General features: G+C 43.8%; 1 protein-coding gene across 5 annotated transcripts; it reads left to right on the forward strand.

Annotated features, from left to right (window-relative positions):
• LOC111846866 (E3 SUMO-protein ligase RanBP2) lies at window positions 1-24,530 on the forward strand. Of its 5 annotated transcripts, none has more exons than XM_072715592.1 (30): window positions 1-192; window positions 528-595; window positions 668-779; window positions 1,007-1,159; window positions 1,254-1,484; window positions 1,578-1,720; window positions 3,204-3,399; window positions 3,503-3,800; window positions 3,975-4,156; window positions 5,129-5,289; window positions 5,583-5,709; window positions 5,999-6,157; window positions 6,238-6,375; window positions 6,459-6,575; window positions 6,790-7,008; window positions 7,106-7,189; window positions 7,437-7,566; window positions 8,282-8,376; window positions 8,575-15,517; window positions 17,664-17,741; window positions 18,606-18,791; window positions 19,123-19,206; window positions 20,002-20,061; window positions 21,848-21,957; window positions 22,055-22,268; window positions 22,379-22,468; window positions 22,574-22,719; window positions 22,941-23,214; window positions 23,497-23,681; window positions 24,226-24,530. In XM_072715592.1, exons 1-29 carry the CDS (start codon window positions 121-123, stop codon window positions 23,649-23,651), a joined length of 11,025 nt encoding a protein of 3,674 aa, XP_072571693.1. In that variant the 5' UTR covers window positions 1-120; the 3' UTR covers window positions 23,652-23,681; window positions 24,226-24,530. The 5 variants fall into 5 exon arrangements, with proteins under 5 accessions (XP_072571693.1, XP_072571689.1, XP_072571698.1 ...); XM_072715588.1 differs by having other exon boundaries at window positions 23,497-23,670; XM_072715597.1 differs by lacking the exon at window positions 20,002-20,061 and having other exon boundaries at window positions 23,497-23,670.
• Window positions 24,531-24,704: the final 174 nt, after the last annotated feature.

Raw genomic sequence — 24,704 nt, forward strand, 5'->3', positions numbered from 1 at the left:
CGAGGAGCGTTGTAATACGACGCGGCAGAAGGGGCCTCCTTCCGGCGGCTGGTGTCAGTGCGTGTTTCAGCAAATAAAAAGGTTTAAAAGCGTAGAACTCAAAATTGCCCGTCCGGACCAATGCAGCAAAACGGAGTTGACGCGGACCGCTTCCTATACTCAGTGCAAAGTGCGTCCCCTGCGATGAAGGAGGTGAGCGAAAACGACTTGGAGTGCCCGATAGTAGCAGGCCCGGCCCTCAGCACCCGGCCAGTTGTTACCAGGCGCGTTCATATGAAAGCCCCGACTCAGTGTCACAGGCGACATACCGGGACGCTTTTTGTAGCTGGCTGCCTAGACGCCACTCTTCAGTACGGTGAACTTATTTAAATTTTTATGAACGTGGTACTCGCGTGTCCAGCTGGGATGTTTCTTGGTTGTCCGCTTATTAACAAGACAGAAGCTTTAGAATGATTTTTGATACTCATCAGGAGTGCTTGCTGTGCGTATGTATCCTGTATCACTTTTTGAGTGTTTCCGATTTACAGGCGCCGGAGAAGTGCTTCTTCTTAGCCAAAAAATTTCTCCAGAACGGTGAACACGAGCAGGCTAAGAGGTGAGGCTCCATACAGGTGCTAATCGAGCCTCCTGATACTGCCGTTTTACACACAATCCAATCTCTCTTTAGACATGTGTCAGCCTACCTGGGAGTTAAGGAGAGAGACCCGAAGGCACACAGACTGTTGGGGCTGATCTTTGAGAAGGAAAGAGATGTGAACAAGGCTGTGGGCTGCTACAAGGTCTGTCTGCCTGTCTTTGTGGGTAGGTGTGGGGTGGGGTGGCAGTGTGTACTCCAAGAAGCAAAGACTATTCACACACAACTTTGACATTCTAGCTCCATTGCAAAATGAACTGAGTTTAGAACTTTTATCAGAAGTTGAGATATGACCTCAGTGCCGTGTTTGCTCTCTTGTCATGCTCATGTTTTGGAGAAGTGCTCTGTATAAACCAGCCTGCCATCCTACAGCGCTCTGTGGATCTGGACCCAAGACAAAAGGATGTCGTTCTCAGGGTGGCTGAGCTGCTCTGCAACTTGCCAGAGACAGACAGCAGGGCAGACTTCTGGGTGGACAAGGCAGCCAAGCTTCTTCCAAACCATCCTATTGTCTTCAAGCTGAAGGTGGCTTTGTTTAAACAGACTTGCAGTCCCCTAAATGATAATGAGGATCATCATATTACTCCTGCTCATCCTCAGTATGTCTTAACTGCTGCAGGAGAAGCTGCTCAGTGCACAGGGGCAGCGAGGCAGGAACCAGCTGTTTGACCTGCTGAAGTCTCAGCTGAAGGTGTGTCCAAGTGACCCCTACATCAACGTGAAGCTGGTGCAGCTGTACTGTTCTGACGGGCAGTTAAAGGAAGCAGTTGACCACTGCCTTGCTGTGGAGAAGAAAAGGGACATGCGATACAGCCTGGACTGGTACTCCACGGTCACACAGACAATTCAGGTGTGCTGTTTTTGCCTTGCCTCATGTACAGTAAACAGGCAGATTGGGAGTGTGCGGTTTAATGACAGGGCGGTCCCGCTTTCTCTCTTGCAGGAGTACTTGACCCAGCCTAGTGTGCTGTCCAATCACAGTTTGTGTTCCATGCTAAGAAGGGAGTTGCTCTTGGCCCACTGCAACTTGCTGAGACAGACTCTGTTTGAGCCAGGGGTGGAGCAAAGTGTGAAAGCCTTGCAAAGGTAGGACCCCTACTGGGCAGATCAATAAGTGCAATTATGAGGAGATAGGTGCTTTGCCACCAAGGTCCAGGAACCTAGTTCCTGGTTCAGAGTTCATAGGCTGTCCTGATTGGGAATTTTTGTAGCTCCTGGCCATTTTCATGTGTTTCCTTCACACTGCTCAACAGGAGCTGTGACCTTTATTCTAAATTATAAAGGTTCATAGGTTAAACTTTGCATTTAATACACATCACATTTCATAACTATACCCCTAAAACCGAAATAGTGGAGGATGAAGGAGAATTGTTTTCCATTGAATAAAACGCGATGTAACGAGTTTTGTGGTGGGAACATGACAGAAGTTCCTGTTTTCTGAAAAATGTTCCATCTAGGAATGGGCTGATCCACATTTTTTCAGTTCCAATCTGATCCTGATGCACATACAGATTCCAACACAAGAGCTTTTTTTACTTTAATATTACAGTATAATAAATATATATTATACATATTTTATACATGCATATACATATTAATATATGCATATTTAATATTTTTAAAGTAGTAAATATAGAAAAATGTGTGCCAAAAAACTTTAATTAGGCTACTAGAAACATGCATAATGTACTGTTCCACCTCATTAGTATATCTTGTTTTAAGCGTTTTTGCAGTTCAGTTTGAATCTTTCGAGCATATGCAAGTGGCGAATGCTTAAAATGCCCCACATTTTTTCTCCCACTGGCAACAGTATCACTTGCACTTCATTGCTATAGCAGCCCCTCCTGCAGTGAGTGCACAAAACTGCCCAAGCGAATGAATTCCAAATCATCCATTGCTGTTTTCATATTACTCGTGTTATCTTGTGCGGTTGTGTGCACGTTTAGGGGGATTTTCCTGCTCCCAGCTCTCAAAACTTTGTTTAGACAAAGATTGCAAATTTCTGTGCTACTAGTTGCTGTTAAAAGTGTAAAATACTTCCAGATTGCCACCCTCTGATGTTCTTGCGCACCTTGTACTGCGAAGGGTATGCGCATGACATCACAGCAGACGGAAGTCATCGTGCTCAAACCCACTAAGTAGCAAAAAAGAGCGGCAGCATTATATTCAACCTGAATGGCACGAAAAACATTCAGAATTCAGTCTATAATCTAAAATGGGAAAGAGCTGTAGTGTGATTGATTGTACAAATATGTTTAACACGAAATAGGAGCTATTCTTTTAGAGACTGCCAAAAACTAAATAGGTATTGGACGTGGACCGGTCACATGTGCCCGATATTCAATCAATCAAATAGGTCTCGATCAGCACCTCTAGTTCCTCTGGTGGGAATGGACATATTCTCTATTCTATTCCTTTATCCAACCAAGTTAATAGTAGAAAGTCTTCTGATTTTAAGTTTAGGTGGGAATTCTCTTGGAAAATATGGTGTTTTGGTGTAGTACATTGTTTACTGTAATGGCCAAGATGAACCATTTTCTGTTTGTGAAGTTTTCTGCCATGTCTGCAGTTTCGACCAAGCCATGCAGTCTGTGAAGATGGCATCAGGAAATACTGCAAACGGGCTTACCGAGTTGGTCTCCGAGCTCAGAGGTCACCTATACCTGTATGCTGGAACGTTCTTCCTGAAGATGGTGCACAACAGGGAGTATCAGAAGAAGCCTGGAGTACAGTTGGCATCATTATGCTACCTTTTAGCCTATCAGGTGAGCCCATCAGGTGGCATATTTCTTCTGTTTTCAAACCACACATTAAGAAGACTCCGAGAAACTGAGTCATTGTGACGTGAGCCGCATCCTCCTGCCCCAGATTCCCAGACCGAAGAGCCGACCTTCTAAAGGGGAGCCAGCTGCCAGCCGGCTGTTGGATCTCCTGGCCAGTGATCGCAAAAGCCAGTCAGGGCACATGCTTCTGAGCCTGGCCCAGCAGGGTGAATGCTTCAAGGAGATTGTGGAGAACCTTTGCAATGAGCCTGGAAAGAAGCTTCTGTTTGAGGACCTCTTTGGCTCTCAGTGTCCTGCTCCCCAGTCTTTCATCGCCAATGACAACATCCATGGTGTGAGCACAAAGATGCCAGAGATAAGCGACCTTGAGAAGCTGGACAGTGGTAAGATGTCAACTAATGGTCTGTCATTGGCAGTGCAATGAGATCGGTTAAAAAGAATAATTAATTTAAAAAGGGGGGGAGGAGTCTATCAACTGATTTACATTTTTATACTTTAAACTGAAATCTAACTGAGGAATTGTATTGGCTGCTTAATGAAAATTATTTGTCTTTTAGATGCAGTCTTGCTGTGTGGAGAGAGCCTGCAGCAGCTGACCTGGCTGGGCCTGCAGTTGGTGCACTTGGGCCGCAGACCTTGTTTTGGGGCCTGGCTCAAAAAACTGTTTCCGCGCCACATCCAGGAAACCTTCAAACTAGACAGTAATGCCACTGAATCCATCTGTCTGCTTGACCTCGAGGTAATGCTTCCCCCGTTTTTCATCTCATGCCCTTTTCTTGCAGTTAAAGGTCTGTGAAACTCACTGGAAATTTGACTTCTTTGAAATTTTTTTCTTCACCCCACTCACTGCCATTCTGTGGCAACTGCATTACTTAATCACATGCTTGTTAAAATCTGCTTATTTGGTCAGTCAGTGGAAAAACAGTGAATGATCTTGTTTCCTATTTGGTCATTGTTATGTAAATATCATGTGTAATCTTAATTATGGTATTCATATCTTAATTACAATAGGGTTTGTAATGGATCACTCATTTCAAAGATGGCTGCTTTCTGCCTGCTGCCTGACCATCCTCCATACTGTCCTGGCTTATTTTTGTCTCGATTCCCTGATAAAACTGTCCTGAACCATGTAACTATGACCATTACATTTGAGTAGGTTGATGCAGCTGAGGAACTTTTATAAAACATGCTGTTTGTGTGTGACTCCATGTTGATGCAGTACTGCAGGACTTAATTAATCGCAAGTTACCAAACTGCACCTGTCTCTGGAGGCTCTGAACGCTCGCCATTTGCTCAAAAATCCGCCTGCACAGTTGCCCGCGGATGTCAGAAACATGGCACAGATGAAACACTGTCTGTGTTAATGCTGCTGGATGTTATCAGTATTCTTAGCCCATGTGACAACTGCACGGTGGTGTTTTATTTATTTATTTTTTCCTTCACTTCCATTTGTCACCAGACTCATGTCGTTGCACAGGGATAACACGTTACTTCATTGCAGGGTAGTTAATCATCTAATGGATTAACTTTTTCACATGAATTATCACTCTTGCCAGTGGTACAGTTTACTCCAAAATAAAATTTTTAAGTTGAAGTGCTTGTTTTGGATTAAACCCACATTCCAGGCATAGAACATACAATATAACCAGAATTCTGTTTCTAATCCAAGATAGGAGTCTTACTGAAGAGCCTTCCTGAATCTCTGTTCTAGGTGTTCCTGTGTGGCGTAGTGTTCACCAGCCCGTTGCTGCAGGCAGGCCACGGTGTCCTGCCACCTTGCTGTTTGCCCTTGCAGATCATAGGGCAGTTAGCCACAGAGAGACAGAGTGAATGGTGGGACGACGCTTGCTGTTTCATCAACCGAAAAGTGACGTGAGTTCCTGTAGCCCAGGTGGCCAAAGCTTTCCAGCTTATCAGTTGCTAATAGTGTCTACAGTAGAGAGCAGTCAAGATACAGTGATGGAGAACAGTGTTTAGATTTTACCATGCTACTGAGACACATGATAGGAGATAGTAAGGTGTTGCAGGAATGGAGGCTTTTTATTAAATTTTATTTAATGTTTTCAAAGCCCTTCTGGTGCTGAGCTCAACTTTTTTTGTAATGAAAAGACCTCAAAATTGAAGCCCCTGTTCTCACCAAATGAATTGTGTGGGTGGTTCTCTAGGATGTCGAACACGGCGAGGGTGCAGAAGACCATCCAGTGTGGGCTGGACACCCTGAAGGGGATAGGAAAGCTACACGGTCTGCAGCCGGCGCTGCTCATATGCTGGGCACAACACCTCAGTTACATGGTACTTCTGCCTCTGCTCTTCCCTAGCAGCACCGGAGACGTGTGTTTTACGATTGCATCTCAGAAGTGTAATTTAGAACGCTCTCACTGTGGGACTGTCCCTCTGGTTTCTTTGCCTGTAGACAGAGCTAAATATAAAATCAAATTGGAATGTTATTGACCAATCAGAGGTGGGTATTTTTACTGGCCTGTGCCCAGATGAGCATTGGATTTCTTAAGGTTTTAATGGCATGAAATTTATTGCTAGAAACTGACCTGTGCTGATACGACCTCTTCCACCTGTTTCCCAGGGTCACAGCCTGAGGTCCTGTGACAAGAGGGCTTATATTGGTCGTAGTGTGCACTACTGGGCTGTTGTGAAGCCCTTGCTTCAGGACATTAAGGCAAACCGGAGTATTCCTATACCACTCAAGCCCTTGTTTCCACACGTTCGTGATAAAGATATTCAGGTAAATTTAGATGTCTTCCCAAATTGCCTGAAAAATTATTCCTTTGTATGATACTGATTTTGAAGCTGTTCCTCCCCCAGGTATCGTCTGTTGTCGGGTATGAAAACGAGGCAGAAACAGTCTTTGCGGTGCTCCAGGATATCAAGGGAAACACAGAGCACGCAATCTCTATCCTGGAAGACGCCAAGACCATTTCTGCATTCTGGCATCTGGCACAGGTGTGTTGGGCACGGCTGCCTTTTGCATAGACCCATGCCTCTCACCTAAGTGTGTTTACCATCATGAGGGATACTCTTTGCAGATCTTTCGAAGGTGTTCTGAAGAAGCGGCTAACAGTTCAGAAAAAGCTGAATATCTTCGGAAGATATGGAAGTGTTTAACCAAGGTGTGCCAAGCCGATGCTGCCGATCTTGAGAAGGTGAGGCTTGCCGTTCCTACACCCTTGTGATGTGATGCTGATTAGGATGAGTACCTCTTGGACACAAGCAGGGATTCAACCCTTAGATTACAAATCCATGCTCTGAACCCTGATATTTTGCCATGCTGACATTTATTGAACCTGTATCTGATGTGCTTTTCTCAGTGCTTAAATAATGGCAAATATATGTGTGTGCAATAACTGAACACTGTAGGTGCAGCTGCCAATTTCAATGGAGGAACTCATGGATTGGCTGAGTGAGGTCAGGCAGCAGCTGGGGGAGGGCACAGGGGCCCTGGAAGATGAGGCTGGCTGTCAGGAGCAGCCTGGCACTGGTCCCATCTTTGTGCTGCCGGAGCCCTCTGATCCCTCTTCACTGAGCTCCAGGTCCTTGCCAGCCAAGAGTGTGGCTTCACCCTCAAAAAGGCTTGTGGTATGTTGGACGTATCAAGATGCAGTAACATCCTTAATCTCTCACCAAGCTTCACTGAACCCTACCCCAGCATCTGCTCTCTCGCTCTGTTTTCTAGTTCTCACCTAAGACCCCCCCTCAGTGGGCTGAGGACCAGACGTCTATGTTCCAGATGTTGTTCCAAGAAATGGAGGCCCTAACGGTTGGCATGCCATTTGGAATTTACTTACGAATGTTGTCTTGGATGTATCAGTCTCTGGGCCTTCCTGCAGGTTTAGTGCCTTCCATGTGGCACGTTTTCTGCCCCTTCTGGGCGGTTAGGGTTAGCCTGCGGGCAGAACTTAGTGGGCATCATTTGCTCATGCCCGTTGTGTTGCATGGTGCAGCCTGTGTCCTCCAGGTGGGAGAGAAGTTGTCAGATGTCGAGCTCGTCTCTGATTTGTACACAGAATGAGCTACACAACTGGTCTGGATCCATGGCGTCTGCCAACCCTCGGGCTCCTGGGGAGGCCCACACGGTGGAATCCCATGGGGAGTCTTTTTCACCGGCCCAGAATCTGCACGGTGCCCCCCTCACAGGTAATTCACTAAGGCTGTTCTTTTTCCCTGCTTTTTTTTTCCCTTTTAATCTTTTTTTCTCTTAATCACCTATATTTAGGTCTCTTCTTCAGAGGGTAGTGGATCATTACGTTTCTATTTTTATGGCTACGGCTCCTCAGAATACTGACACAATATTTCTTAAAGTTCCAAATTAATAAATACTCGTTTGCTGCTGTTTTGATGAATGATAAATGCTCAAAGAATTATCGACATATTACATATACAGACACTCCTCTACTTACGAATGAGATGCGTTCCGAATGGCCATTTGTAACTTGAAATGTTTGTTATTCAACAACATTTTAAGGGTATATGCAAGTACAAAACTAGGATGCTAGGAGTACGCACGTTACGCTGCTGCACGGCGGGAGTATCGGCCAGAAGTCGTACTAGGCGGAATTGGCGCGCAGAAAGAAAAAATTGATGTTGCAGATAGGAAACGGGAGCCCAATGAACACCATTTGGACTTAGTCCTTTTCATTCGTATGTCTGAAAGTTCGTAAGTCGAAAGTTCGTAAGTAGAGGAGCGTCTGTACATATCGATTTCCCTCTGCACCCCTGTTCTGGATAAATGGGTTTTTTCCTGTTTAACCCTAATCCTATTTGATGGTATTTATGTGGAAATTAACTTTTTGTTTTTGACGGTATTGTCTTGGATAATTTGTCAGAGGTATAACACTCTTTCTCCTTATAGTGGCTACAACTGGTCTTTCTGGGTATTGCAGTCAGCCTCCTGCTTATGATTCTCAGTACCTCCTTCGTACAGCTACCAATGTAACCCCAACTAAGGTGTGTGTTTTTTCTTTTTAAAGTAATGTAAAATGTGTATATGTTTTATCAGTTATTGGAATAACAGTTACAAAAGTAAATATGTGATGTATTACTATAAAGCCCATTGTATTCACACAATGCATAATATTCTGTCATCATGTGCAGTTTTACTGCTTGATTTAAAATGGACTCTTAACGTGACCCTTCTCTTTCTAGGCTCCAGTGTATCGGATGAACAGTCTCCCCCCCCAGCCGCGCATTTATCCCCATGACCAGCTGTATGGTGCTCCTTTGCACTTTGATCAGCCAGCACCTAGCCTTCTCTCCCCCTATGGCGAGGACTACTATAGCCATGCTGTTTCTCAATCCACTACTAATCCCACTCTGCCTGAGCCTGGTTATTTCACCAAGTCAAGGCCACAGTCACAACCACTGAAATGTGAGGAAGAAAAATTCCCAGACCTTGGTTTTGGCCAGCCAAGCCCAGCTGTGCCTCTCAGAGCTGGAGTAATAACCCAGTCTACCACAGCAGCTGCATTCAAGTTCAATTCAAATTTCAAATCAAATGATGGAGATTTTACCTTCTCATCTGCTCAGGCAAAAAACAATGAAATTCTGAGGCCTTTGACCTCTGATATGCATATAGGAACTGAAGGATTTCTAGGGGAGAAGCGTCCTAATGAAGACCAGACACCTGGCCATAGTGTGATCTTTAGTTTTGGCTGTAAAGATTCCTCTGGGATTTCACCTACCAGTGCCACACAGGGTCCAAGTAACCAGAGCATATTTGTTGAGAAAGAAAAGCCATTCACTTTCACAGGTATGTCTAAAGTGATGGATAGAGTGGACAAGGCAAACAGAAAGCAGCGGGATGAAAAGGGTATGGAAAGTGACAATGACAGTACTCGAGTAGAAGAGGATGAGGATGGCCCTCACTTTGAGCCTATCATTCCTCTTCCAGATAAAGTGGATGTAAAAACTGGAGAAGAGGAGGAAGAGGAAATATTCTGTAGCAGAGCCAAACTCTTCCGCTTTGAAAGTGACAGTAAGGAGTGGAAAGAGAGGGGCATTGGCAGTGTCAAAATACTGAGGCACAAGACATCAAGCAAGGTCCGCCTCCTAATGAGGAGAGACCAAGTGCTGAAGATCTGTGCCAACCACTACATTACTGAGGACATGGAGCTCAAGCTGAATGCTGGCTCCGACAGATCCTGGGTTTGGCATGCAGTCGATTATGCAGATGAGATACCAAAGCCGGAGCAGCTAGCCATCCGTTTTAAAACTGTTGAAGAAGCAGCCCTATTCAAAGGCAAGTTTGACCAGGCTCGGATGTCTACAGGACAAGACCAAAAACAAATGAAGTCTGCTGATGTTAAAGGGTTTGTAGCTCCCATACCTGCTTTGGGGGCTTTTACTTTTCAGTTTGGTGAACACTTTCAGAAAACTTCAGGCTCGAATTCTGCATCATTGGGGTTTGGATCATTTCCTCAAATACCTACATCATTCAAGTTTGGGACTAGCACTGAATCAGCCACTGCTGACAATTTGCAGATAACTAAAAAGTTGTCTCCAAAGATATCTTCAGAAGATACTGCAGCGACAGTGAAACCAGTAAGTAGTTCATCCAGCATTGGGTTTGGTGCTCAGTTTACCAAGAAGCCTGGTCAGTGGGATTGTGACACATGTTCCATAATGAATGAAGCCACTGCAACTTCTTGTATTGCTTGTCAGGCTCCAAATCCTAACCGCAAGTCTTTGGTGGATTCCACATCTGCAGTGAAACCAGCAAGTAGTTCGTCGAGCAGTGGGTTTGGTGCTCAGTTTACCAAGAAGCCTGGTCAGTGGGATTGTGACACATGTTCCATAATGAATGAAGCCACTGCAACTTCCTGTATTGCTTGTCAGGCTCCAAATCCTAACCGCAAGTCTTTGGTGGATTCCACATCTGCAGTGAAACCAGCAAGTAGTTTGTCCAGCAGTGGGTTTGGTGCTCAGTTTACCAAGAAGCCTGGTCAGTGGGATTGTGATACATGTTCCATAATGAATGAAGCCACTGCAACTTCCTGTATTGCTTGTCAGGCTCCAAATCCTAACCGCAAGTCTTTGGTGGATTCCACATCTGCAGTGAAACCAGCAAGTAGTTTGTCCAGCAGTGGGTTTGGTGCTCAGTTTACCAAGAAGCCTGGTCAGTGGGATTGTGACACATGTTCCATAATGAATGAAGCCACTGCAACTTCCTGTATTGCTTGTCAGGCTCCAAATCCTAGCCGCAAGTCTTTGGTGGATTCCACATCTGCAGTGAAACCAGCAAGTAGTTTGTCCAGCAGTGGGTTTGGTGCTCAGTTTACCAAGAAGCCTGGTCAGTGGGATTGTGACACATGTTCCATAATGAATGAATCCACTGCAACTTCCTGTATTGCTTGTCAGGCTCCAAATCCTAGCCGCAAGTCTTTGGTCGATTCCACATCTGCAGTGAAACCAGCAAGTAGTTCGTCCAGCAGTGGGTTTGGTCCTCAGTTTACCAAGAAGCCTGGTCAGTGGGATTGTGACACATGTTCCATAATGAATGAAGCCACTGCAAATTCCTGTATTGCTTGTCAGGCTCCAAATCCTAATCGCAAGTCTTTGGTGGATTCCACATCTGCAGTGAAACCAGCAAGTAGTTTGTCCAGCAGAGGGTTTGGTCCTCAGTTTACCAAGAAGCCTGGTCAGTGGGATTGTGATACATGTTCCATAATGAATGAAGCCACTGCAACTTCCTGTATTGCTTGTCAGGCTCCAAATCCTAATCGCAAGTCTTTGGTGGATTCCACATCTGCAGTGAAACCAGCAAGTAGTTCGTCGAGCAGTGGGTTTGGTGCTCAGTTTACCAAGAAGACTGGTCAGTGGGATTGTGACACATGTTCCATAATGAATGAAGCCACTGCAACTTCCTGTATTGCTTGTCAGGCTCCAAATCCTAACCGCAAGTCTTTGGTGGATTCCACATCTGCAGTGAAACCAGCAAGTAGTTTGTCCAGCAGTGGGTTTGGTGCTCAGTTTACCAAGAAGCCTGGTCAGTGGGATTGTGACACATGTTCCATAATGAATGAAGCCACTGCAACTTCCTGTATTGCTTGTCAGGCTCCAAATCCTAACCGCAAGTCTTTGGTGGATTCCACATCTGCAGTGAAACCAACAAGTAGTTTGTCCAGCAGTGGGTTTGGTGCTCAGTTTACCAAGAAGCCTGGTCAGTGGGATTGTGACACATGTTCCATAATGAATGAATCCACTGCAACTTCCTGTATTGCTTGTCAGGCTCCAAATCCTAGCCGCAAGTCTTTGGTGGATTCCACATCTGCAGTGAAACCAGCAAGTAGTTTGTCCAGCAGTGGGTTTGGTGCTCAGTTTACCAAGAAGCCTGGTCAGTGGGATTGTGACACATGTTCCATAATGAATGAAGCCACTGCAACTTCCTGTATTGCTTGTCAGGCTCCAAATCCTAGCCGCAAGTCTTTGGTGGATTCCACATCTGCAGTGAAACCAGCAAGTAGTTTGTCCAGCAGTGGGTTTGGTGCTCAGTTTACCAAGAAGCCTGGTCAGTGGGATTGTGACACATGTTCCATAATGAATGAAACCACTGCAACTTCCTGTATTGCTTGTCAGGCTCCAAATCCTAGCCGCAAGTCTTTGGTCGATTCCACATCTGCAGTGAAACCAGCAAGTAGTTCGTCCAGCAGTGGGTTTGGTCCTCAGTTTACCAAGAAGCCTGGTCAGTGGGATTGTGACACATGTTCCATAATGAATGAAGCCACTGCAAATTCCTGTATTGCTTGTCAGGCTCCAAATCCTAATCGCAAGTCTTTGGTGGATTCCACATCTGCAGTGAAACCAGCAAGTAGTTTGTCCAGCAGAGGGTTTGGTCCTCAGTTTACCAAGAAGCCTGGTCAGTGGGATTGTGATACATGTTCCATAATGAATGAAGCCACTGCAACTTCCTGTATTGCTTGTCAGGCTCCAAATCCTAATCGCAAGTCTTTGGTGGATTCCACATCTGCAGTGAAACCAGCAAGTAGTTCGTCGAGCAGTGGGTTTGGTGCTCAGTTTACCAAGAAGCCTGGTCAGTGGGATTGTGACACATGTTCCATAATGAATGAAGCCACTGCAACTTCTTGTATTGCTTGTCAGGCTCCAAATCCTAACCGCAAGTCTTTGGTGGATTCCACATCTGCAGTGAAACCAGCAAGTAGTTCGTCGAGCAGTGGGTTTGGTGCTCAGTTTACCAAGAAGCCTGGTCAGTGGGATTGTGACACATGTTCCATAATGAATGAAGCCACTGCAACTTCCTGTATTGCTTGTCAGGCTCCAAATCCTAACCGCAAGTCTTTGGTGGATTCCACATCTGCAGTGAAACCAGCAAGTAGTTTGTCCAGCAGTGGGTTTGGTGCTCAGTTTACCAAGATGTCTGGTCAGTGGGATTGTGACACTTGTGCGGTAAGGAATGAGGCCACTGCAGCCTGCTGTATGGCTTGCCAGGCTCCAAATCCCTGTAAGAAGTCTTCTCAATGGGATTGTGACACTTGTGCAGTGAGGAATGAGGCCACTGCAGCCTGCTGTATGGATTGCCAGGCTCCAAATCCCTGTAAGAAGTCTTCTCAATGGGATTGTGACACTTGTGCAGTGAGGAATGAGGCCACCGCAGCCTGCTGTATGGCTTGCCAGACTCCAAATCCCTGTAAGAAGTCTTCTCAATGGGATTGTGACTCTTGTGCAGTTAGGAATGAGGCCAGTGCAACTCGCTGTATTTCCTGCCAGGCTCCCTTCAAAATCCAGATGCTAGAAGGACCATGGGATTGTGAGAAATGTTTGACAAGAAATGAATTCTCTTCAAGTCACTGTGTTTCCTGTGGGACCCCTAATTCAAGTGCAAAAGTCAAAGCCACACCTTTACTTTCAGGCTTTATTTTAAATCCGAAATCACCAGAGCAATTTCCTAGGTTCAGTGCTCCCAGCACCTTTAAATTTGGTCAAGCGGATGACAAGGGTCCCCATTCATCTAAGGTTGAACTGAAGTCAGCCACCTCTTCTTCCAGCAGTGGCTTTTCTTTTTCAATGCCAATCCCTACTGGTGGGTTTAAGTTTGGAATACAGGAACCTGTAAAAGAGCCCACTTTTGAATCCTTTCCAAAAAACCATAGTAATGAATCTAAAGAAAAAGGGAACCATGGTACAGATGTCACCAAGTCCTATTTTCCAGCTCAAGGTGAACAAGGCGAAAGTCCTGTGTTGCACTTCAAACCATACACATTACCGTTAGCAGATTTAACCAGATCCTCTCAGGGTGACTTTCAGTTTGAGCATAAGGACCCTGAATTTAAAGACTTCACCCAAGCAGGTGAACAGGTTTTTACATCACTTCAGCCTCCTGTTAAAATTAATAGCTCCGTTCAGGATGAAGATGACATGTACAAGACTGAGGAGAATGACGACATTCAGTTTGAACCTGTAGTCAAGATGCCTGAGAAAGTGGATCTGGTCACAGGGGAGGAAAACGAAGATGTGTTGTATTCTCAGCGTGTTAAGCTTTTTAGATTTGATGCAGATTCTAGCCAGTGGAAAGAGAGAGGTGTTGGAAATCTGAAGTTTCTGAAAAACAAAGAAAATGGAAGGCTTAGAGTGCTTATGAGGAGAGACCAGGTGCTCAAGGTGTGTGCCAACCACTGGATCAATACCACTATGAATCTGAAACCTCTCTCTGGATCTGATAGAGCTTGGATGTGGCTCGCTAATGATTTCTCTGATGGCGATGCCAAGCCGGAGCAGCTTGCTGCCAAGTTTAAAACACCAGACTTGGCAAAAGAGTTTAAGCTAAAGTTTGAGGAGTGTCAGAAACTTCTCCTGGACATACCTTTGCAGACTCCTCACAAACTGATTGACTCTGGAAGGACTGCACATCTAATTCAAAAAGCAGAAGAGATGAAATCTGGCTTAAAACACCTGAAATCTTTCTTGACTGATGATAAAGCAAAAATCAGCCAGGATGAAGGTCAAGTCAGTACTGCTACTGCTGCCGACACTTCGAGGTTGGTCCTTAAAAGCAATGCGGACAGTACAATCCCTACTTTGGAATGGGAAGATTATAACTTGCAAAAAGAACCCTTGCATGATAGTTCAGAAGCCTCTCTGTGTGCTTCCCCATCATCTAACAGTCCTGTTCAGAGAGCATTGTTTCGTTTTGGAGAGTCAACATCTGATTTCAACTTCAGTTTCCAGCCTATTGTCACCCCCACCAAATCTCCATCAAGAGTTAACCAGAGCAGAGTATCTGTTGGCACAGATGAGGAATCTGAAACAACTCAAGAAGACGACAGGGATGGGCAGTTTTTTGAACCCATTGTGCCCTTACCTGATCTAGTGGATATCTCTACAGGTGAGGAAAATGAACAGGTGGTGTTCATCCACAGAGCAAAGTTGTTTCGTTATGCTAAAGATCTTCAGCAGTGGAAAGAGAGGGGTATTGGGGATATCAAAATACTGCAAAACGATGATTCCAAACGTGTACGGCTTGTTATGAGGCGAGATCAGGTGCTCAAACTGTGTGCTAATCATTGGATTACCTCCAGCATGAAGCTGGAACCCATGAAAGGTGCCGAAAAGGCATGGGTGTGGAGTGCTTTTGACTTTGCAGAAGGCAAGGGTAACATTGAGCAACTGGCTGTTCGCTTTAAATTACAGGAAGTAGCAAATTCTTTTAAGGATGCTTTTGAGAAAGCTAAGGATGCTCAGGAAAACAAGGTTCTGGTCTCACCCATTTCACCTGGGGAAGCTCCCTCACAAGAGGCTCTCTGTCAGAAGCCTGCTGCTGTGATGTTGAAAGAGACTTCTCAAGAAAATCTTTCTCATGGGTCGTGTACCCCAGATAATATGACAGCTGCCCCATTCATGGCACACTCTCATAACTTATCTGCAGCTGTTGTTTCACCACCAAAATTTGTCTTTGGCTCTGACTCTGTCCAAAAAATCTTTGGAAGCCCGTCATCTTGTACACAGAATGTTTCCAGTAAGATTAAACCAAAAGAGAAAGCACTCACTGCTTCATCCCCAAGCTTCAAGATTTCCGTCAGTGCCTCTCAGCCCTCACTAAGTCCCATGATGCCTGCATTCAGAGTTCCAGAGGGAGGTAGGATATGCCTGCTGTTTGATCAGTGGTCTAGCAAAAGTAGGGATCCTTTTGTCGTCTGAAAGCTTCATACTTCTCCGCATGTGTACTAGCAGACGCATCCACTGAAACGTTTGACGCATTTGACGTCATTGTGGACGAACGCCTGCTGCACTCCAAATTTGTGTCTGAGCAGCTATGAACATTCTGCGCATGATCAATTTGCTAGCCTCCACTTTAAATACAAACATGGATGCTTTTGACGGTCGTTGGGGTAGTTTGCAAACCCTACAGACTATTTACAAGGTAATAAAACTGTTACATACATGCAAATTTGTGTGTGAGTAGTAGGGATGCACCAATCCAACTATTTCAGTTCCGATACCAATACCTGGGCTTTGGGTATCAGCCGATCCCGGTGACTAATAAGACGTTTGTCACACTTTGGAGTGGAGCTGGACATTATATTTAAGGATACATCAGGCTTAAATACTTGACCTAAATACCTCATTTTGGAAGACAATGTAAAAAAAAATACACACACACATGTATAAGCTGAATTATTTACTATTAACATAATACTAACTACCTGGTAACAGTAAAGTAACAGAAATTTCAATTCCAGTGTAAGTAATGTTATAAGTATAACCACAAAATTACATGCCCTTTACTAAATGGAATGTGCCATTGAACAAGCATTACCTTTATAACTGTTTGAAATTGATTTGCCAGTGTGTGATCCTTAGAAGTTTTTAGCTTGTAGCACCGCACATTGAGGCTCGCATCCAACCAGTGTGCAGTTTAAACTCAAAAGCGATAATGGGCACGCATCAGAGCTCCAGGTATCAGTTGTGAAGCTAATCGCTGGCGCATGTTTTATCATTTTTGATACATGTTCAAATACTTTTTTGAATGGCTTGGATAGAGCATTCTTAGAAAAATATTTCCGTGATGGCAAACTGTACCATGGTTCAAAGTGTTAAGTCAGGGATGGCCAGTGAGGACCTCCACTACTGTTATTTTCTGTTATTTTTTTGTCACTTTTCTCTCTTACCAAGGAGTTTCTCTCTTTTCAACGCTGCCTGTAGAGTTAACTGCTTCGAACAGTACCCTGTTTTTGTTTTGTTGAACTCCTCACACTCTTTGGCATGATGCTTCTGGAGGTGCTTTATTAAGTTGGTTGTGTTGTACTTTGCAGTGTTGCTGCAGATATTGCAAACAGGCTTTGAATTTGTTGGCATACAGTAGCAAGCTTGAAATACCTCCACACAGATGATTGTTGTTAACTCCCTTCATACTGTTACCTATTGTAGTTTTTCTAAACAAAACATGCTGGTTTATCTGCGCATTGCTGATGCGTAATGGAGTTTGTGCGTGCTTGATGTAGCTTCCGCACATGTACGAATACAGAAAAACCTAATCAAATAGATTGGTCCCGTAGATCGGCCCAATGCTACTGGTTATCCGATCCACCTATTTAAGCCATTATCAGACCGATATCCGATATAGGTATCGAATCGGTGCATCCCTAATGAGTACAGACTTATCTCGAATTGTAAATCTAACACCAGCTAGCTGACCAAAATTGGCAACCCTGTGAGCTTAGGGAATATCAGAATATTACTATTATTATTATTATTTATTATTATTATTATGATTATGTAGTAATAATAATAATAATAATAATAATAATAATAATAATAATAATAATAATACGACATGTGCACATGTGCAAAGTACACAGCTTGACCGGAGAATATTTCCGTGTATGCATACGTAGAGGGGATGCGTGAGTGTTGCGTTTGTGCGGAGAAGTATGAACCAGCCTTGAGGCTTCAGCTTGTGGTTCTGTTAATGTACATTTCTCTGGCAAATAAGCATCTCATTCTATATGAGAAGGTGAACAAGCCAGTGGCTCACTTCAGCTTCAATTCTATACATTTGAGATTCCATAAATCATTCTGTATGTTTTAATAGGGGTTCACACCAACACGCACTATATTCTGGATTGTGTGGGCATATGTATGCACATTCAATACAAAAAATATACTGCTGTTGACTTTAAACTGTATTTTGAAAGTTTGCATGAAAGACAGGAGTCCCTTTCCAGCATTTCATATTATCACCTAAATTGGAATTTTCTTATCTACAATCGTTATTCTTTTAGGATTGGATTTTAGGCTTTTCAAAGATAATCCAATGGCATTTTGGACCAGCGCAGCATCCAACCGATTCAAACCCCAAGGTACTCTGTCACTGCACTGTGTACACAGTGACATGTAAGCGGTGATGGCTGCCAGATTTAACCTGGATGGTGTGGATCGGTGTGTTAACAAAGCCCTAACATGCTGCATGCTCCTCAAGGTCCGGATCGATGTTAACGTGGCTCAGCCATTTTGATTGTGGCCCAGCTGTTTTTTTTCTGTAAAAGAGCTACTGTGGGACAGTCGGAGAGAGAGATGCTGACTGAGTTTGTCCAGAAAATGGATGGAGGTTTTCCAGGTGCTTCCTGGTAACCAGCAGCGTGCATGCAGGGGTTTGGTCATGCTCCAGGCATGATGCACTGCACAGTGATGTAGGGGTCAGCCACATAGAGGCACCTTTGTGTGTTATGTAGCGTTTGTAAGGAGACAGGGCTGAAAAACAAAATTATAATGTGTTGCACTGTGTTGTTTTCAACAGAAAGCAGTTACAGTAGGACTAGAGTCAAACATGGGGTCTGGGGCATTTTGTCATGATGAATAAATCTTTTCTTCAGTTGAAACACTCAATTGCTTTAGTTTTTAAACTTTCTTCTGCATGCCTTCAGTGGATTGAGGCCCGTGTGGAACTAACCCCAGAGACAAGCAAACGTCTCATTCCCCCCCTTCATGTTGTCAAAGGTCTCTTGCTCATTTGTACAGCTTGTTGTGAGGCCTGTTTCAAGCCGTCTCCTTTTCACATGAATCCATTTCTGATTTTGGTGTGACAATAGTGATCCGTGAAAATACTTCATCCATAAACAGGAATGTTATCCTGAAACCAACTCCTGGAATTGCAGCTGACTTGCCCTCACTTCCGGTTATTTCTGTATGTAACTCCTTGCATTCTGTGTTGTTACAACATGAAGTTGCGAGTGAGAGTAAAGGCAGAACAGACATCGCAGACACGAGTGAAGATGTGGAGGATGTCCAGGTCGTGTTTGTGCGTGAGCCCACCAGTGAGCAAGCACGCCTGGCCCGGGAACTCCTGCTGCCCATCACTTTCTTCTGTTATCAGAATGAGCCCGACTACATCAGTGATGACGAGGATGATGGTAATTGTCCCTCACAACATCTGAAATACCCACGAAAATCTGAAAAGGCAACTGGATTTAGTGTCTGGATGGGGATGAGCTAGGTCAGTCTGTTCGGCCATGACGGATTGTGCTGGGAGTTTAGTAAGTTTTCTGTATATGTTGGAAAGGCACAAGTGGAAGGCGATAGCCAGCTTCTTGTAACTTTAGCAAGCTGCTCATTGATTGTGCTTGGTTCCCTCCCTGGTTTCATTCTTATGAAATTGCCTCCTTTATCCTCCTGTGTATCATTTTACTGTCTGAAAGAGCCAGGATTTTCAAATGCTGCCATTATTTACACTCTTTCTTTCAGATGAAGACTTTGACACGGCAGTGCGGAAGCTTAATGGGAGGCTGTATCCCAGTAATCCTGAAGGTGCCACAGTGCAGGAAAAAGGTGACTGACTCGTATGACTTGGGTCCCCCTGTATGAATGAAGCTGGCAAGGGCTGTATGTGAACAAGAAAAGATAAGATGATCCTGTATTAGTCCCATCTTTGCATCGTACAGAGTGGGGGGATTTTTTTTTTTTAATATATATACACACACACACCCCTACTATACATTTTTTATCAAATACAGTGTCCTCCATAATATGTGGGACATTTTCAGCATACATTTTCCTTGATTTACTCCTCTGCTCCACAGTATAAAATTTTTAAATCAAATAATTTAGACGACATTAAAGTGCACTTTCCAGACTTTGTTAGTTTCACTCTGTAGAAATTACGAAACTTTTTACACATAGACCCCTATTTCAGGGCACCGTAATGTTTGGGACATAGCAATGGTGTGTGTATAATAAAGCAGTCATATTTAATACTTTGTTGCATGTTCCTTGCATGCAACAGCTGCTTGAAGTCTGATTCATAGACCTCACCAGGTGCTGAGTATCTTCTCTGGTGATGCTCTGCCAGGCCTTCAGCCATATTCAGCTCCTGCTTGTTTCGGGGACTTGCCCCTTTAAGTTTCCACGTTGCATATAGCCGGCATGCTCAACTGGATTTAATCTTCTGTCATCAGTAGTGGAGGTCCTCACTGGCCTTCCAGTCCTTTTGTGAGTACTGAGCTCACTAGTGCATTCTTTCTTCTTAATGACATTCCAGACAGTTAATTTGGTAAGATCTGAACAATGTCTATAAATGGTTTTATTCTTGTTTTTTAGCCTCATAATAGCTTCTTTCATTGACAGCTCTTCTCCTCATGTGTAACAATAGCAACTACAGACTCCAAATGGTAGAAGCAAGCCTAGGTATGTTATCCCTGCACTAATGTAGCAATGACACACACCAGCGTAATCGCAAACAGCTGTGAAGCCAAATGTCTCAAACATTATGGATCCTTGCAATGAGAGGGACTGTGTATAAAATGAGCTGTAATTTCTACAAAGTGAAACCTAAATGTATGCAAATAACTTTATATTAAGATCTGGAGTTTGCACTTTAATCATGTCTGAATTGCTTGATTTGATTTGAAATTTTAAACTCTGGAGCAGAGGGGTAAATCAAGGAAAAATGTGTCTTTGTCCCAAACATTATGGAGGACAGTGTATGCTTTTTGATGGAATGAAGCATTACAGAGCCTTGTTAGGTTTTATTGTTCAGGTCTTGCAAAAATATTGCATTAGCTTTGTCATGGTGGCTGTATAAGGACCAATCCCAATACCCCCACTTAGCCCTACCCCTCTGTTTTGCGCGTACCCGCGTAGGGTAGTGTTGTCCCATTTCTTTTTAGCAGCGAGGGGTAGTGGTGTTCAGCCCGCAAGATAGCCCTCGAAACGGAGATTTTTCAGATGCTGACTCAAAACTGAGTGAAAGAAGAAAATTCCCACAATACATTGTTATACACAACAAGAAAAGAAAAGATGGCTAGCGGTGTGGGGAAAGAAGCTCATAAATGTAATACATCTTTATAAATACGCTTGCAAAAAAATCTAATTCAAAGCGGAATATCTTAGTTTACTGTAAGTGCAACGCAGTATTAAGTTGAATTTTTCAAAAACAATTTTCTGAAAATCGCTAATTCCGTGCGTAGAGACAGAGCAGTATCTCTGTAGTATTTATAGAAAAAGAACCGATCAGGGGTGAGTTTCACAAAACCGTCAAAGAATTAAGAACGTATTTATTCAGAGAGAGAGCATTCAAAGTCTTTATGTCGTTTTTTGGCTACGACACTTTTGGGAAACTCACCCCCGATTTGATACACATTACTTAACTTGAAAGTCCTCTTTCATTAAAGATACCTAAATGGTATCAGAGCAAACAAATGATTTTACCTTTAAAATGTTCCATGTGTTCATGCATACAGGGCAATAAAACAAATAATCTGCACACATATAGCACATGTACTTTTAAAAAAAGTTGAGGTAAAAAAGAATTGTATTGTACCGCGATGCACTGTATTTAAGCATGCGGCGTTTGGATAGCATTTGCTAAACGGTACATAAAATAATGTTTATTCTAATTTGTATGTTAATCGCTGTGTACATGCACATAAAGTCACATTTATAAAAGGAAATAGTATGCCAAATACATTAAGCAATGAAAATTAGGTACATTATATTATCAACATTGTGACACAGGTAAACTGACAGGTAAAACTTTAGCCAGGCACTCTAGCTGACACAAACACGAGTCGTTTTTAAACGATATCTCATAAAAAACCACAAGCGTTAGCAGGCGTCGCAGACGTCTTCTTCGAGTATTCATCAAGCGGAGTATGGTGATTAAAATGCACGCAGTCGACAATGCCATACCTTGAGCCGGCATTGTTACAAACAAATGCGAAGTCGCAGGTGTGAAACATATGTGCAATGATCGACTGCTGATGACATAAGCGAGTGGTGTCCTGATTCCTAGGTATACATTTCAAACCCTACCCCTTGTGGCTACGATCTGTGAAGTCAACTTGGGAAGGGAGGGCCCTCGAAATCTAGTGGTAGGGCTAAGGGAGGAGAAATGGGATTGGGCCTAAGTAGCCAGTTCTTTCTGCTTATACAACGATAGTCCATGACATACTGTATTCTCACTCACCTGTAGAATCCAGCGGAAAATGGCTGGGTGATGGAGTTGCGACCTGCGAGAGAGTACCGGTAACTGAACTGGGCAGAGACAAGTGCCTCCAGCATCCCCACACAGAGGCTGACAAGGCAGGGGACATCAGAAGAGTACAAGGACCTCTGGAGGTTATTTTTTGTGTACCGTCCGCAATCATAACACTCACTGAATCCCACTTTTTCATTTCAGGGTGTACAGAGGAGAGAACAGTTGTCTCTTTCCGCCGTGTCCAGCAGCAGCGACACCCCTGTGGCCACTGTGAATATGACTAAGGGCGTGGTCATAGTCCCTGAAAGCCAGCCTGATTCCACAAGTGATGCTTACCCAGTCTTTGTTGCCGGAGACAGCTGCCCCATTGACCTGTCTGCTAAGAAAAGCGATAAGCCAGACTCCACCAGTAAAGGTAGATATACAGCTGTACATTTGGGGACACTATTGTGTGCTGAAATGGATATTTCACTTACATGTGCTCAGATTTTCTGCATGTGGATAATCTGTTTTTCCGTCCTACAGATACTTTTTCATTTGGAATTCAGTCTGTGGGGGGAGTTTCCTTTGCAGACCTCGCAAACAGTTCAGGGGAATATGCTTTTGGAAAACAAGGTTGGCCCAGTTATAGTATAAATAGCTCAAGTTTATATCGTATCTAGGTTTAACACATCTCATGTCGATCTAAAAATGTCTGTCTCTCACTCCTCATGTTTCTAGATTCCAGTTTTACCTGGGCTAATGCAGGAGCCGCTGTGTTTGGGATCGGTACCGTGTCCCAACGAACGGAAGATGAGGCGAGTGACGATGCAGAGGCCCCCTCCAGTGATGATGTGCATTTTGAGCCTATTGTTCACCTGCCAGAGGTACAAGCCTTAGCCATAGCATGGCCATTTCTCTTTATTCTCTACTTTCCAGTAGCACCATAGAGCCCATCTGCTGGCTGGGTGGCTTGCCGAATTAAATGTATTACTAGTGCAGAGTCTTCAATGAATAATAACATTTGATGTTAATTCTTGTGTTTGCTGGTTCATTGTTATGTGCTTTGCAAATAGTTTTTTTTTTTAAATGGGTGTTTTGATTGGAGGTGGAGATAAAGTCTGGTGAGGAAGATGAAGAGGTCCTTTTCAAAGCACGGGCCAAGCTTTACCGCTGGGACCGTGCCCTGTGCCAGTGGAAAGAGCGTGGTGTAGGAGACCTCAAGATCCTCTGTCAGCAACAAAAATGTTACTACAGAGTCCTCATGCGAAGGGAGCAGGTTCTCAAAGTTTGTGCTAATCACACTATCACCACGGCTATGGAGCTGAAGCCTATGAGTTCCTCCAGCAACGCTCTGGTGTGGACTGCCACTGACTACTCTGGTAATCCCTCCCTCTTAGAAGTGTTTTCTTTGAAGAAAGGCCCCTTTCAAAGTGCCACTGTTACTTAATGCTGTGGGCCATTTCACTCCACCTATGGGATTTTCTTTTTTCAGCACTGCTAATCCTATCACAGCGGTGGCAGAAACCTGCATAAGCCGTGTATTTTAGGGCTGCTGGTGTTTGCCAGACAACCCTTTCCCAGAATTACAAGTCGTACGTGTAAATACTGGTGTCGGGCATCTGAAACGTGTGTAGATATGGGTGCTGTTATTGTTTCCACAGAGGAAAATCCGAAGGTAGAGCAGCTGGCAGCTAAGTTTAAAAATGAAGAACTGGCAGACACCTTCAAGAAGATGTTTGAGCTGTGCCAGAGCCATTTGACTCAAGTGGAACCTTCCCAGACCCCTGGCCATCTGGAGTTTACCAGCAGAGACTAAGAGGGGGGACATGATCCAGGTATATAACAGGTCTGGATACTGTTCAGCTGAATAGTTACTTCAGTATTAGTTCAGATAAAAGAACTCATGTCCATAGGTGGAAATTAGCGGGAGAGCATTTTGTTATTACTACATTTTATTTTTGGGCACCTTTCAGGACAGTCAAGATCACCTTAAAAATTAAGTCATTTAATTTGTGTAAAACAACAAACAAGAAACTGTAACAAAATCAGAATTCATGAAAGGGAGAAAGCTAATTTAAACAGAATAGTTTTAAGGCATGATTTGGAGTAATTGAATACAATTGCTGGATATTCAAGGGGAGAGAATTCCCAAATCTGGGTGTTGGGCTGCTGAAGGATTGTATGGCATGGTCTCCATTGTAGATCTTCCATCAATGCTTGTTTAGTGCACTGGTGCCACTGTGGACACCCTTGATATGTTGCTAGTCTGTCACAGGGCTCACAGACACCCCTGTTTAAATATGACAGTTTTTTCCTTCAACACTGTAGTAGTACCATGTGCTGCCTGCCCTCAGTGAATGTTTTTTTTCTTCTCCCTTCCCTTGGAGTAGCTCCATAACCAAGCAGGATGGAACAGGAGGAAAGTCCATCCATGGAAATAAGTTTGAAGATGAGAACTTTGTTGTAAGACACATCAGGCCAGGTCTGCTGTCCATGGTGAACCGCGACAGGAATACCTCCATGGGGGTGGTCACACAGATGGGACATCTTGGCTTAAAGTGGGAAGACACTTAAACGCATAGTTAGTACAGACTGTGGGCAGCTGTAGCCGACTCTCAACACTCTGCACTGTGTGCATTTTGTATGTGTGGTTTTGTAAATGTCTTTATATTAATAAAGGATAAATTTTACTATATTTTTCCCTGCCTGGATTGTGGAAAGATCCAGTGGAACGATGTTGAAGAAATTCTATTTAAGCACATTGTTTCCAAAATTTCCTGTCTAACGGTATCACTGTAAAAACGTTTTTATCATTGCACTTAAATGCTAATTACTATTAATTATGGGTGCACTGAAACTAGTATACATT

This window comes from Paramormyrops kingsleyae, chromosome 1 (assembly GCF_048594095.1).
Source record: "Paramormyrops kingsleyae isolate MSU_618 chromosome 1, PKINGS_0.4, whole genome shotgun sequence".
Classification (NCBI taxonomy): domain Eukaryota; kingdom Metazoa; phylum Chordata; class Actinopteri; order Osteoglossiformes; family Mormyridae; genus Paramormyrops; species Paramormyrops kingsleyae.

Bases quoted from the DNA above. Each gene is read 5' to 3' on its own strand.
- LOC111846866 (XM_072715592.1), top strand. From the start codon at position 121: ATGCAGCAAAACGGAGTTGACGCGGACCGCTTCCTATACTCAGTGCAA. The intron at 1,485-1,577 runs GTGTGCTGTTTT...TCTCTCTTGCAG, and splicing joins CGGTCACACAGACAATTCAG to GAGTACTTGACCCAGCCTAG. The intron at 19,207-20,001 runs GTGACTGACTCG...TTTCATTGACAG, and splicing joins TGCCACAGTGCAGGAAAAAG to CTCTTCTCCTCATGTGTAAC.